This window comes from Nanorana parkeri, unplaced genomic scaffold (assembly GCF_000935625.1).
Source record: "Nanorana parkeri isolate BGI_ZX_2015 unplaced genomic scaffold, ASM93562v1 scaffold416, whole genome shotgun sequence".
Lineage (NCBI taxonomy): Eukaryota > Metazoa > Chordata > Amphibia > Anura > Dicroglossidae > Nanorana > Nanorana parkeri.
The window spans coordinates 183,984-196,164 of NW_017306684.1; the positions used below are offsets into that span (position 1 = coordinate 183,984).

The 12,181-nt window shown below is 45.9% G+C and overlaps 2 protein-coding genes across 2 annotated transcripts in view; both read right to left on the reverse strand.

The window, feature by feature from the left end:
• Positions 1-4,506: 4,506 nt before the first annotated feature.
• On the reverse strand, positions 4,507-5,439 carry LOC108789685 (olfactory receptor 1019-like). The gene has a single exon (XM_018559767.1). It carries the CDS (start codon positions 5,437-5,439, stop codon positions 4,507-4,509), a length of 933 nt encoding a protein of 310 aa, XP_018415269.1.
• A 4,839-nt stretch (positions 5,440-10,278) lies between these two features.
• Positions 10,279-12,181, reverse strand: part of LOC108789752 (olfactory receptor 1019-like) — a gene marked incomplete at its 3' end in the record, with an annotated part of 4,708 nt that continues 2,805 nt past the window's right edge. Inside the window, exon 2 of the mRNA XM_018559833.1 lies at positions 10,279-10,290. Coding sequence (XP_018415335.1) covers positions 10,279-10,290 — 12 coding nt within the window. The remainder of the gene's footprint in view (positions 10,291-12,181) is intronic.

A 12,181-nucleotide genomic window follows, 5' to 3' on the forward strand; every position in this document is an offset into this window, starting at 1 on the left:
CTGCCCCCTCCCCTGTCTGTTCCACCAGTCAGCGCTGGCAGATCGGAGCGGGGAGAGGGGAATCCAGCCCCTCCCCCTGTCACGGCAGAGAGCCGTGACAGGATCGAGAAGTGAGCGAACGCCGGTATGTGTTTGCCCACCTCCCGATCTACTGAGCCGACCTGTGACGGTCTCATTGTCACATGTCGGCTAGAACTATGAGGTGAGTGGAAATCACTCATCTCATAGTTCTCCTTTAATGACGGAGGACAAATGTTGCGGGTCCTGAGGTTACACAGGTTTAGAACCACTGTTATATAGGATGCCAGAATTCATCATAGCCAACATGCTAATTGGGATGGTTGCTGAACACGGCAGCAACTGCTTTAATAATTAGCTCAGCACTTCCAAAGAAAACTATTTTGGCAGTCATCATCCCTGAAACATTTCCTAAAGCTATTTCACTGACATTATCATGATGAGGCATCACTGAACTAGATCATCGGGTTCTCAGCCATCCAGAGTTTTCTCGCATTAACCAATGAGGGAACACAGAGTATCTAAGGAGGTTATGACTGTGTGCGGGAGAATTAAATTCTTCTGATGAAAGTGCCAAATAATTATGCGCTCCTTGACTTAAATGTGAACACATCCTCTTTCTCTAGAAGGGTCCTCTCGTCCTGAATTTACCCCGCAGTAGGAAATGTGATTACTCTGAACCATATTGAGCCCTCATCATAATAACATGTGCTGATGTGAAAGAGACCAAAAGAAGCTTTGAGGATTTGTGGCTGTGCTGTGACCCCCCCTCCCCCCCCCAAGGTGAGCTTTGACTTGGGAGTCCGGCCATCACGCTGACCCAGAGTGTGGTTTGGAGACCCAAGAATGCAACCTGGAGAGAGGAGGGCCAAAAGCCAGAAGCAGAATATGAGTTCTGGACCGGATGGCAAAGAATGCATGTCAGAAACCACCTGCTATAGCGCATGCGTGGGGGCCTGTTTTCCATACCACAGGCAAATGGGCACTTGCGCGCATGCGCGTGCGCCAGGGAACGGCCTCGAAAAAACGCGCCAAATGGTGCACATGAAATTACGTTGTTCCCTAATGGATCACACTATTTAAACCTGCCTGCCCGTCTCCAAGTTGCTGGATTGTCTTTCACCTCCACTGTGTTCCTGTGTTTCCAACCCGTATTGTATGTGACCCCTCTTGTTTGCTGCCTGCCTTCTGACCTTGGATTGTTTACCAGACTATGCCTCTGCCTTCTCCCTTGTACTTTGCTGCCCGACCGGTGTGACCCCCGGCATGTTTGACATCGATTTTGGACTCTGCTCCTGACCCAGTGCCTGGACTCCAGCTTGCACGGTGTGATCACCACTGGCACCTGTGCCACTCGCTGTCCACTCAGACTCTGTTCCCAACTCCAGAGGTGCAAGGGAAGCCTCCTCACACATTCAGTCTCCAATCAGGTACGTGACACTGCAGATCAAAGTTGACTATAACCCAAGTACTGTAAGAATCCAACCTTTCTGTTGTATCAGTGCTGGTGATGTAGCTATAGAGTGTGACAATGGTAGCACTTTTTGTAAGGCTATAGATAAACTATATTGCCAAAAATATTTGGACAACCCCTCCAAATCATTGGATTCAGGTGTTCCGTGAAATTTCCTGGCTACTAAATATTCCGCGATCACCTGTTACTGGTATTATAACAAAGTGGAAGCAACCGGGAACAACAGCAACTCAGCCAGGAACTGGTAGGCCATGTAAAATGACAGAGCGGGGTCAGCGCATGCTGAAGCGCACGGTGCGCAGAAGTAGCCAACTGTCTACAGAGTCAATAGCTACAGACCTCCAAACTCCATGCGGCCTTCAGATTGGCACAACAACAGTGCGTAGAGAGCTTCATGGAATGGGTTTCCATGGCCGAGCAGCTGCATCCAAGCCGTACATCACCAAGTGCAATGCAAAGCGTCGGATGCACGCCGCCACTGGACACTAGAGAAGTGGAGATATGTTCTCTGGAGTGACCAATCACGCTTCTCTGTCTGGCAATCCGATGAGCGTGTCTGGGTTTGGCGGTTGCCAGGGGAACGGTACTTGCCTGTCTGCATTGTGCCAAGTGTAAAATTTGATGGAGGGGGAATTATGGGGGTGTTTTTCAGGGGTTGGGCTTGGCCCCTTAGTTCCAGTGAAGGGAACTCTTAAGCCATCAGCATACCAAGACATTTTGGACAATTTCATGCTCCCAACTTTGTGGGAGGAGTTTGGGGGTGGCCCCTTCCTGTTCCAACATGACTGCGCACCAGTGTACAAAGCAAGGTCCATAAAGACATGGATAGGGAATTTGGGGTGGAGGAACATGACTGGCCTGCACAGAGTCCTGACCTCAACCCGATAGAACACTTTGGGATGAATTAGAGCGGAGACTGCGAGCCCGGCCTTCTCCTCCAACATCAGTACCTGACCTCACAAATGGTCCAACATTCCCATAGACACACTCCTAAACCTTGTGGATGCCTTCCCAGAAGAGTTGAAGCTGTTATAGCTGCAAAGGGTGTAGCCAACCCAATACTGAACCCTACTGACTAAGACTGGGATGCCATTAGAGTTCATGTGTGTGAAAAGACAGGAGTCCCAATACTTTTGGCAATATAGTGTAGATGTAAGTCAATGTATCAGTTCATTTAAAGTATTTTAGTTCTAGGTGGCAACTGGTGGAGTTTTGTGTGTTTCTGAGCACCTTTGTGTGTTCCAGCTCCTCCTGTTATAGTCTACATAACATAAATAATATTAAAAATCCAGCAGAGAGAGCAGGAACCCCACATAATGGCCACCTCAGGTATGCAGATCTGGGAACTTGGCACAGTGATCTGTTTTGTTCATGGCTGTCAGCAACAGTATGAACATGCCTAAAGTCTGCCAAGTTGAATGATGCTCATCATTAATCAACCCAGAAGACTGGACCAGCTCAGTTGGTTCCATTCATTTAAAGGATTAGTTCACGTGGTTCAGCTGACCAGGGACAGAGGCTTTGTACTATATTATAGTTTGTTAATTATTTCTGATGAGGAACCTGCAAAGTTTTCTACCAAAAGTTCTCAATTCATGCGTCCCATGCATTGGAAGATGTTAGCTGTCCCCTCATTGTCTTGACTGACCCTATCGTGAGCAGGAGGTTCTTTAAAACCCAGATGCTTGTACCAAATTTAGCATCATCAACAAATAGTTTTTTTTCCCAACAACAATTTACAACAGAGACAATGACAGTTTTCATTTTAACAATTGAAGAAGTGGAGGTGAGAAGTCAGAACCCTTTGCGGCAACTTTGTCAAACTTGAACATCAACCTTTTAAATGAACAAGGAAAGACCTTCTGGTCTATGGTAGCTCCAAACAAATATGGTCAGAACATTTAATAATGCCATCAGAGACTTGACGAATGTTATTTGAAATTTTGTTTGATTTTAACATTAGGTTTTGGAATTGAATGGAGTTTCTTGAAAGAAAATCATAATCTGTTAGAACTTCATTGGCTTGAGAAAAAACTCTATCCTGCTCTTTCATTTTTTTTTTGGTCACTACGGTCAAAACCAATTGTTGATTTAACTCCATTAACTATTCAGAAATTGAACGTAGATTCCCAAAACACCTGCCTAGTTTGCCTAGTGGCAGCACCGGCCCTGCTAGGAGGTAGGTGTCCATGTGGAGTAGGGGTCTATGTGAAGTAGGGGTCGCCTCCACGTAGACCCCTACCTCCTAGACAGGTTTGACTCAGTTGTGGCGCTTCCTTCCCAACCTTTTGTACTGCTTTGACAAACAACGGACACCCCGGTCCGCACAAACGTGAAGCAGCACACTGAGTATTCAACCTCCCAGCCCCCCGAAGAGCGCGGTGCCACAGGACAACTCTCCTAATTTTTCATAAGAGAAATCTTCGAATGGCAACACCTGTTCTGGTGACAGCTCTGGAACTGAGGAGTTCCCCTCACTTTGAAGAGATTTTCTCTTACTACCAGTTGTATCTTTCAGACAGGAAGTGAGAAGAACGTTCCCTGATTGGACACAGGCAACAAACACAAAAAATCAGACAGGGGTTTTAATTATCCACTTTTCTATCTATAGCAAACATCATCTTTCTGCCACTGAATCGTGAGCAGTGTGCAGCCAGTCAAAACCTTATACTACTGTATGCTTGTTGGGGGTCAGTGACTCTAAAACATATGTAACATTTTCAGAAGACTCTACGGTATTTTCCAGGCAACCATATCTCGAAAGCTGAGAAGAAACTGGATGGGTATGCCATTGTCATATAAGGCTTTACATTGACATTTCTGCACTAGCCACACAATGACCTTGATCAGTCATGAAGTATTAAAGCCATTGGATTACCATGACAGGTAGATAGCATTTGGAGAAGGAAAGCTCAGAAAGGGGACTTCCATTTCTTTTTCAACACAGGTTTTCCACCAACCATCTTTTGAACCAGGTATATTTTGGTTGGATAGGAATCATGATGTCATATATGTTAATTGGGACTTTTCTGGAGCAGATGTAGGATGGCCTTTTTCACTTCTTGGTTTCTCAGGCTGTAGATAAGAGGATTCAGCATTGGAGACACCACCGTGAAGATGACAGAAGAGACCCTTTCCTGATTCTGGAGGGCAGTGGAGAATGGATGAAAGTAAGTGCAGAAAACTGTGATGTAGAAGATGGAAGCACACATGAGATGGGAGGAGCAGGTGCTAAATGCTTTCCTCCGGCCAGACGCTGAGTTTATCCGTAAGATGGAAGAGATGATGATGGCGTAGGAGACCAGGATGGTCATCATTGAACTTAAGCTAACCAAACACACAAAGTAAAGGGTGACGATGGTGCAGTTGCGGGTTGGAGAGCAGGACAACCTGATCAGTGGAGGAATGTCACAGTAGAAATGGTCTATGAGGTTAGAGTCACAGAATTCTAAAGTGAATAGACTGCTGGTCTGTGCCGCTGACTGTGCAAATCCCATGGAGAAAGAGAGGAGGACAAGACCGAGACATTTCTTCTTAGTCATTACTGACACGTAGTGAAGAGGGTGGCAGATAGCGACATATCGGTCATACGCCATGTCTGTGAGGACAAAGACCTCCATAGCTACCAGCCCACAAAAGAAGAAGAACTGAAGGGCGCAGCCGATGAATGTGATTAATTTCCTCTCAGAAATCAGATCAGACAACATTTTAGGAGTAATTACTGAAGAATAGAAGAGGTCCACCATAGACAGATATCTCAAGAGGTAGTACATAGGAGTGTGGAGGCTGGGCGAGATAGTAACTATGGCCATCATCCCAATGTTTCCAAATATGGTCACCATGTAAACCACTAAAAACAACATGACGAGGAAGGGGGCAACTAATTTATCATCAGTAAGACCAGAAAACTCGAACACGGTCACTAGAGTCTTGTTTTTGACACCCATGATGTTTTTGGTCTGAAACAGTTGTCAGCAACTTATTTGTTTGTGATAACCGAATATCCAAAGATGATACCAACTGGTGTCCTACAGTAGTTCGAATTAATACATTCAGACAGATTTTGTTTTAAATGATCCCCTTGATAGAATGACATTTGGAGTTGTGAGGGCATCTACTTGGGTTTGAAGAAAAAACGTTTAAATGCCATTTCATTATCATCACCATCATCATTATCATCCTCATTACATACCAAGTTCTTAGCCAACAATATCAGTGGCTGTAAATGTGGACTTGGTATCTTTCTTACTAGAAATAGAGTCTCTGGGAATACAGGAAATTTAAGTGTATTGAAAGGTAAAGCTTTGTTTCTCAGTTTTGGATAGATTTTTGAGCGGTTTGGAACCTCTGTCAGATTTTTATTACTGAGGTCTTCAACAACATGGTGCCATATTGTTTGCGATCACTGCAGCCAAAGATGAGGCATTCTCTCTGTTCCCATTGTGAGCCCGACTGTAATCTAGTATTTGAAAACACTGTTGCCATTGCTACAGAAACACAGAAATTCCTATTGTGACTCTGGCATCATGGTGCCCATCCACCCTGCAGTAAAAACATTGCTGTGGTCTTCAACAAAATGGTGGCAGAAGATACCATTTTATAGCAGATCACTGAAATGAGCTCATAGCTACCTGCCTGCCACTGATCCCATCACACTCCTCTCCTGCACATGCTCACCATAATAAACTCCGCTCTGTACATACTGCCCCCTGTCTTACCCTCCACACTCCTCTCCTCTACATACTCTCCCCTGTCATACCCTCCACACTCCTCTCCTGTACATACTGCCCCCTGTCATACCCCCCACACTCCTCCCCTGTACATACTGCCCCCTGTCATACCCCCCACACTCCTCTCCTGTACATACTGCCCCCTGTCATACCCTCCACACTCCTCTCCTGTACATACTGCCCCCCGTCATAACCTTTACACTCCCCTTCTCTACAGCACCTATTGCTATGGATATATGGCCATGTGGAGATAAGAGAGCCAAGTGAGGGACTGTTTTTTTAGAAGCACCTTAACAAGCAATGAACAATCCAAGCTTTGAGATCTTCTGTGTTCTGCAAATCTACTTTCCAAGTGACAATGAAATCTTCCAGCACAGTACAGACAGGGCTCATTATGGCAAACACAGCTCCCCAGCCACCTCATAAACATTGCAAGGAGAGAACCAAGTCGGATTTTCCAGTCTTGTAGTTTTCAGAAAGTAGCACGCAACGAATACAGGGAATTGAGTGACACTCGCACAATTCCATTGACTTATTCATGTTGCAGTCTGATGGGTCTGCTGCTACTGGAAGAATATTTCATATTTAAATATATAGAAGAACAGAAGCATTAGAGTTTTTTTTAATCTTTTACCTCTTAGAGATGTAATTGTTTGACGCTCAGGCCCCCGTGCACCGCCTTACGTCTGAATATATAGAGAGAGCTGGTTTTATAACCAACCCAATTATCAGAGAAAATAATCTCAACCTGCCCCAGAGACCGTCATGAAAATAAATCCATAAAGACTCGTAGATGATTTATTTTAGCTTGGGGACTAATTTGTATCATTTATTATTTATATACTGATAAAGAATTTAACCTGCCATTGGATAAAAGCTAAAATCACCTTTTCATTAAAAAAAAGAAAAACTAAATTAACTCACAACACCCTCTTCACTCCCACAGTCTCAAAAGAGATCCTCATTGGTCAGTGCAGTCAAGTGTCCGTGTTGACCAATGACCACTAGGTGTTGCAATCACTATCATACTACACATCCTCTGAAGTCCAGGAGCCATCTGATCCTCTGTTTTCGCATGGGGTCTTTGGCCTAATGGTGTCCTCCTTTGAAGCAGTTCCATATACCATCATTTATCTCCAGGTCATTGCAGGTAACCATTCTGGCTGCATGGGACAAGAGGATGAAGTCTCTGGTTTATTCCATTTGACTAGTAGGATCAGGCATAGTGGGGTACAAGCAGGGTGCTTTAGTTGGACAAAACATTCCTCCCTAATGGTTTGGAAGGTGCTCAGGATGGATGCCAGCCTATCAGGTTGGGGAGAAGTTTGAGGTACCCTCTCAGTACATGGCACTTAGTCGTTGGTGAAGCTGGGTTCCTGATCAGTATCCTGGAACTGAGGGCGATTTGGTTATCCCTTATGGACCTCTTGTCAGTAAGTAATTTGACCAGGATTGAGAGGAACAATGCCATGGCAGTAGCTTACATTAGCCATCAGGGAGGCACTGCAGCTCAAAGTGAAGCAAATCTGCTTCTGGCTTGGGCAGAACGTCACGTTTTAGCCCTGACCACTGTGCCCATCCTAGGCTTGGAAATCTGGCAAGTGGACTTCCTCAGTCATCAATGTCTGGTCTCTTGACCCAAAGGTGTTTATAAACCTCTGTCTCAGATGGAGTAAGACAGACATGGACCTCCTGGCTTCCAGGTTCAACAACAAACTCAGCATGTTTGTCACCAGATCCAGGGATCCTCTAATTTTGGAAGTGGATGTTCTGGTGATTTTGTGGGATAAGTTTAACCTGATCTATGCGTTCCTCTTCTGAAGCAACTTGCTCACATATTCCACAGGATTTAAATGGAGGACATTGCAGGAATTCTCATCATGCCAAATTGGCGCAGGAGAATGTTTTACTTGGACATCATCAGGGGCCTGGCAGACTCTTCAGAGGCCCTCCCTGATCTTCAAGATCTACCCCAAGGGGTCGGTTTACCACTTTATTTAAAAGTCAATGTCTTTTAACGGCTTGGCTGTTCTGAGTCACAGGGGCCTATTGCATTTAGTCATCCCTATGCTCTAGAAAGCTAAGAAATTGACTTCTGGAAAAGTCTGCCATGGCAATTGGAAAGCTTATCTCTGTTGGTGTTAAACAAGGAAATTCCTTGCCATGATTTTTTTTGTGGGACAAATCCTGTTCTTTCTCCAGTTTGGTCTAGATCAGCATTTGGCCTTAATTACCATAGAGGGTCAAATCTTAGCCTTAGCCGTTCTTTTTCAAAGACCGCTTGCCTCTCATTTCTTAGTGTAGGCCTTCAGAGTTTGCTCACATTGTTCCTCCTGTATTTTCCTCCTGGACTCTGTGGGATCTCAACCTGGTTTTGCCTGCTCCTGGAAGGCTGCCCTTTGGACCTATTAGGAATATTGCTCTATCTATCTTTAATCACACAGTTGGCTTTCTCGTCACCATAACTTCTGCGAGGTGAGTTTGTGCTACTCTGGGACAAGGTTGTTTTTAAAGCCCAGGACCTCTTTTCTTCCCACGGTGGTTTTTTCCTTCCACCATAACCAGGGCATTATTCTACCATATCTCTGTCCTGCTCCTGCAGATCTTAAAGGAGAATTATGAGGTGAGTGATTTTCACTCAGCCTCATAATCTGAGCCGACCTGTGACCATGAAACTGTCACAGGTCGGCTCAGTAGATCGGGAACTTCCCGCTCACTTCTCGATCTATACGTGCAGAGAGCCGTGACTGTCACTCATGGCTCCCTGCAGGGATTCCCCCCCTCCCCTGTCTGATCCTCCAGTGCTGACTGGCAGAACGGACGGGGGAGGGGGCCGGTACAGCTGGCTCTGCCTCTAGATAGGCAGAGCCAGCTGTCACTCAGGCAGCTGGGTGGATCCAGACAAAATTGTCAGGATCCATTCCAGCTGTAGCTCGCGGTATACTGAGCTTTGGGTGACGGGAGAACGCTGGTTTGTGTACTCCCGTTACCCTTAGGAGAACTATGGAGAAAAGCCCTGACCCCATAGTTCTCCTTTAAGGACACTTCCCACCACTGTCCTGAAGATTCCCATAGGGAACAGCCTGCTTTCCCAGTCAAAGTACACTCCACAAGATTAGTTAGTGCTTCATAGGCTTTTCAACATCAAGCATCTGTTTCTCAGAATGGAAGGCTGCCACCTGGTCTTCTTCTCTTCGCATGCTTGTTAAAGTGACACTAAACTCAGGAATTAAATCTAAAAAAACACATTTAAGGACCTTAACTATGAACAACAATGTACCTTATTTGTGTATCACTCGGCTGTAGATCCTCCAATCATCTCTGAATTGGTGCTGACACTGTCCTTCCTTCTGGAGGGGGGCTACTTTTGTTCCCCATGGTCCCTGTGTGTGTTGTAAAGTAGTCACTACTCCAAGCTGACTCCCGGGATGGACTACAATCTCATGTTTAGTTTACTGATTTGCATTGAGATTGCAGTCCATCCCGGGAGCGAGCTTGGCGTAGTGACTACTTTACAACACACACAGGGACCATGGGGGACAAATTTGCCACCCTACAGAAGGAAGGACAGTGTCAGCACCATTCCTTCAGTTATCCATTCCTTCAAATGATTGGCTCTTGTTACTCAGCTGACCAGGGGCAAAGGCCATGCACTGCATTTTAGGTTGTTAATCATTTCTGGTGGCGAACTTGCATTTGAAGTTTTCAGCCAAAAGTTAATGATTCGCGAATCTCCTAGATTCGGTGTGAACCTATGGGGTAGTCGCAAACCCAAAACTCATCCATATTCGTGCTTTTTGTCAGAGAAACATATTCATTGGAAGGTGTTAGCTACCATATCATTGTCTTGAATTATCCTTTCATAACCAGGAGGCCATTGATGCCTAAATGCCCGGACTAAGGGTGTTATTTACTTAGCTGCCGAAGGTGAATAACCGAGCCGAAGTGAAGTGAACCGAACGCTGTTCAGCTATACACTTCAGCCATACATCGGCTAAAATGAGCTGTACATCGGCTGCCTTCGGTCAGCCAAAGTGAAGAAGGATTTCGACTCAGCCGATGCAACATCTGGATCGGGGGCTGAACAGCAGTAAGTGAATAGCCAAATGCCGCAGAATAGCCGGCATGTGGCTCGGCTATTCTGCTCGGTACCTCCAAGGTAGCGAGAAGAATAAAAAATAAGTGAAGAGAATGGAAAAAAAAAAAGTTGAAAAATGATTTGAAAAATGTGAAAAAAAAGGAAAATTAAAAAATAATAATAAAAAAAAGACGCACGCCGACCCGACCGCACGCGACGAACTCCAGTTGCATAATGAAGCTTCTGACAGATGGCGGCAAAAGAAAAACAATTGGGTGGAGCTAGTGGTGACAGCTAGCTCCGCCCAACTGTTTCCTATTGGTCGGCACCTGCCGATGTCCTCTAGCAGGTCCCGGCCAATGAATAACAACTGGGCTGAGTCGGCTGTGACATCACGGCCGGCTCCGCCCAGTTGTTATTGTTTAATGACAGATCAGCGTCCCCAGGTCATTTGGGGACGCTGATCTGTCATTACAACTGGGCGGAGCCACTCGTGAGATCACGGCTGGCTCCGCCCCAGCCTCCACTGTCATTTGCGTGGAGATCTGTGGGCTTCGGCCTACCTTTCTCCATGCTTTGGGTGTCACTGCAGTTCAGCCGAGCTGAAGCATACATGTTGGGCTCCGCTGAGCCGCTGTTTGCCTTCGGCTGCTGTCCGGGCCATTGTGAATAGCCTGTACAGCAGCCCTTTGGTTCGACTGAACCGAAGGGCAGGGGCGGCCAAAGCCAGCCGAAGGATCAGCCAAAGCAACAGCTGGATCTTTCGGCTCTATAGTGAATAACCCCCTAAATATAGCATCTGCAGCATGTGTCAATTACCATGATAATATCTATATGACTAATATAGCAAGTACCATGTTTTCCCCGAAAATAAGACACTGTTTTATATTTTGTTGGGCTCAAAAAAACCCACTAGGTCTTATTTTTAGGGTAGGTCCTATTTTTTTTTAATGTACAACAATCCAAAGTAAATGCAAATCCAAATTAAATAATTCAAAATGGCAAAGCTAAAAATATGGTGATCAGGGCAATCGGGGGCGCCGTACCTTTCAAAGAGCAGTTTGGTAACCAGAATGGGCAAAGCGCGCTTTCACCATCGATTCCTCGCAGGCGGAGTGCGTTTGGTATCACTCCGCCTGTGACAGGAGCCGGCGCTATAGAGGAGGCATCGGCCTATGCGGCTCTGCTCCCTCCGCTGCCGCCTCGCTTCCTCTAGCGCCGGCTTCGTTGGCACCGCTGATTCTCTCCCGCGGCTCTTCAAGTTCCCCCCTTATGCCACCACCGGCCCTGGGGATGGGCACAACTAGGTCTTATTTTCGGGGTAGGTCCTATATTGTAGCAATTCCTAAAAATAGTACTAGGTCTTATTTTCGGGGTAGGTCTTATTTTCGGGGTAGGTCCTATATTGTAGCAATTCCTAAAAATAGTACTAGGTCTTATTTTCGGGGTAGGTCTTATTTTCGGGGAAACAGGGTAGTAGCTAGCCACATTCAGGCGAACTTCTTCTGTCATGTTCAACAAATATAAATAAAGAAATGTGAAAATGGGAATTCATATGATTAAGGCAATGATTATGTATTTGCTTCATACAGTCATGCAGTTATCAGAATGCATTAGAGGTCCTTTAAGATGATTTTATTGCAATGGATATCTCAAAGTGTAAATCTTCCAGTAGAAGCAACTGTTCCAGCAAATCGATATCAAGAGTCGGGGTATAAGCAGGCCCGGATTTCCCACCAGGCCCGGCCTCGGGGCGGCAGCGGTGACCTTGTGGGGAAGTTGCGGGCGCCGTGTGTGATGTGTCCCGGCGGCGGAACTTCGCCCACCGGCTCCGTAGTGTGCGGTGGGAGCTACGGAGCCGGTGGGCGGAGTCTCGCCGCC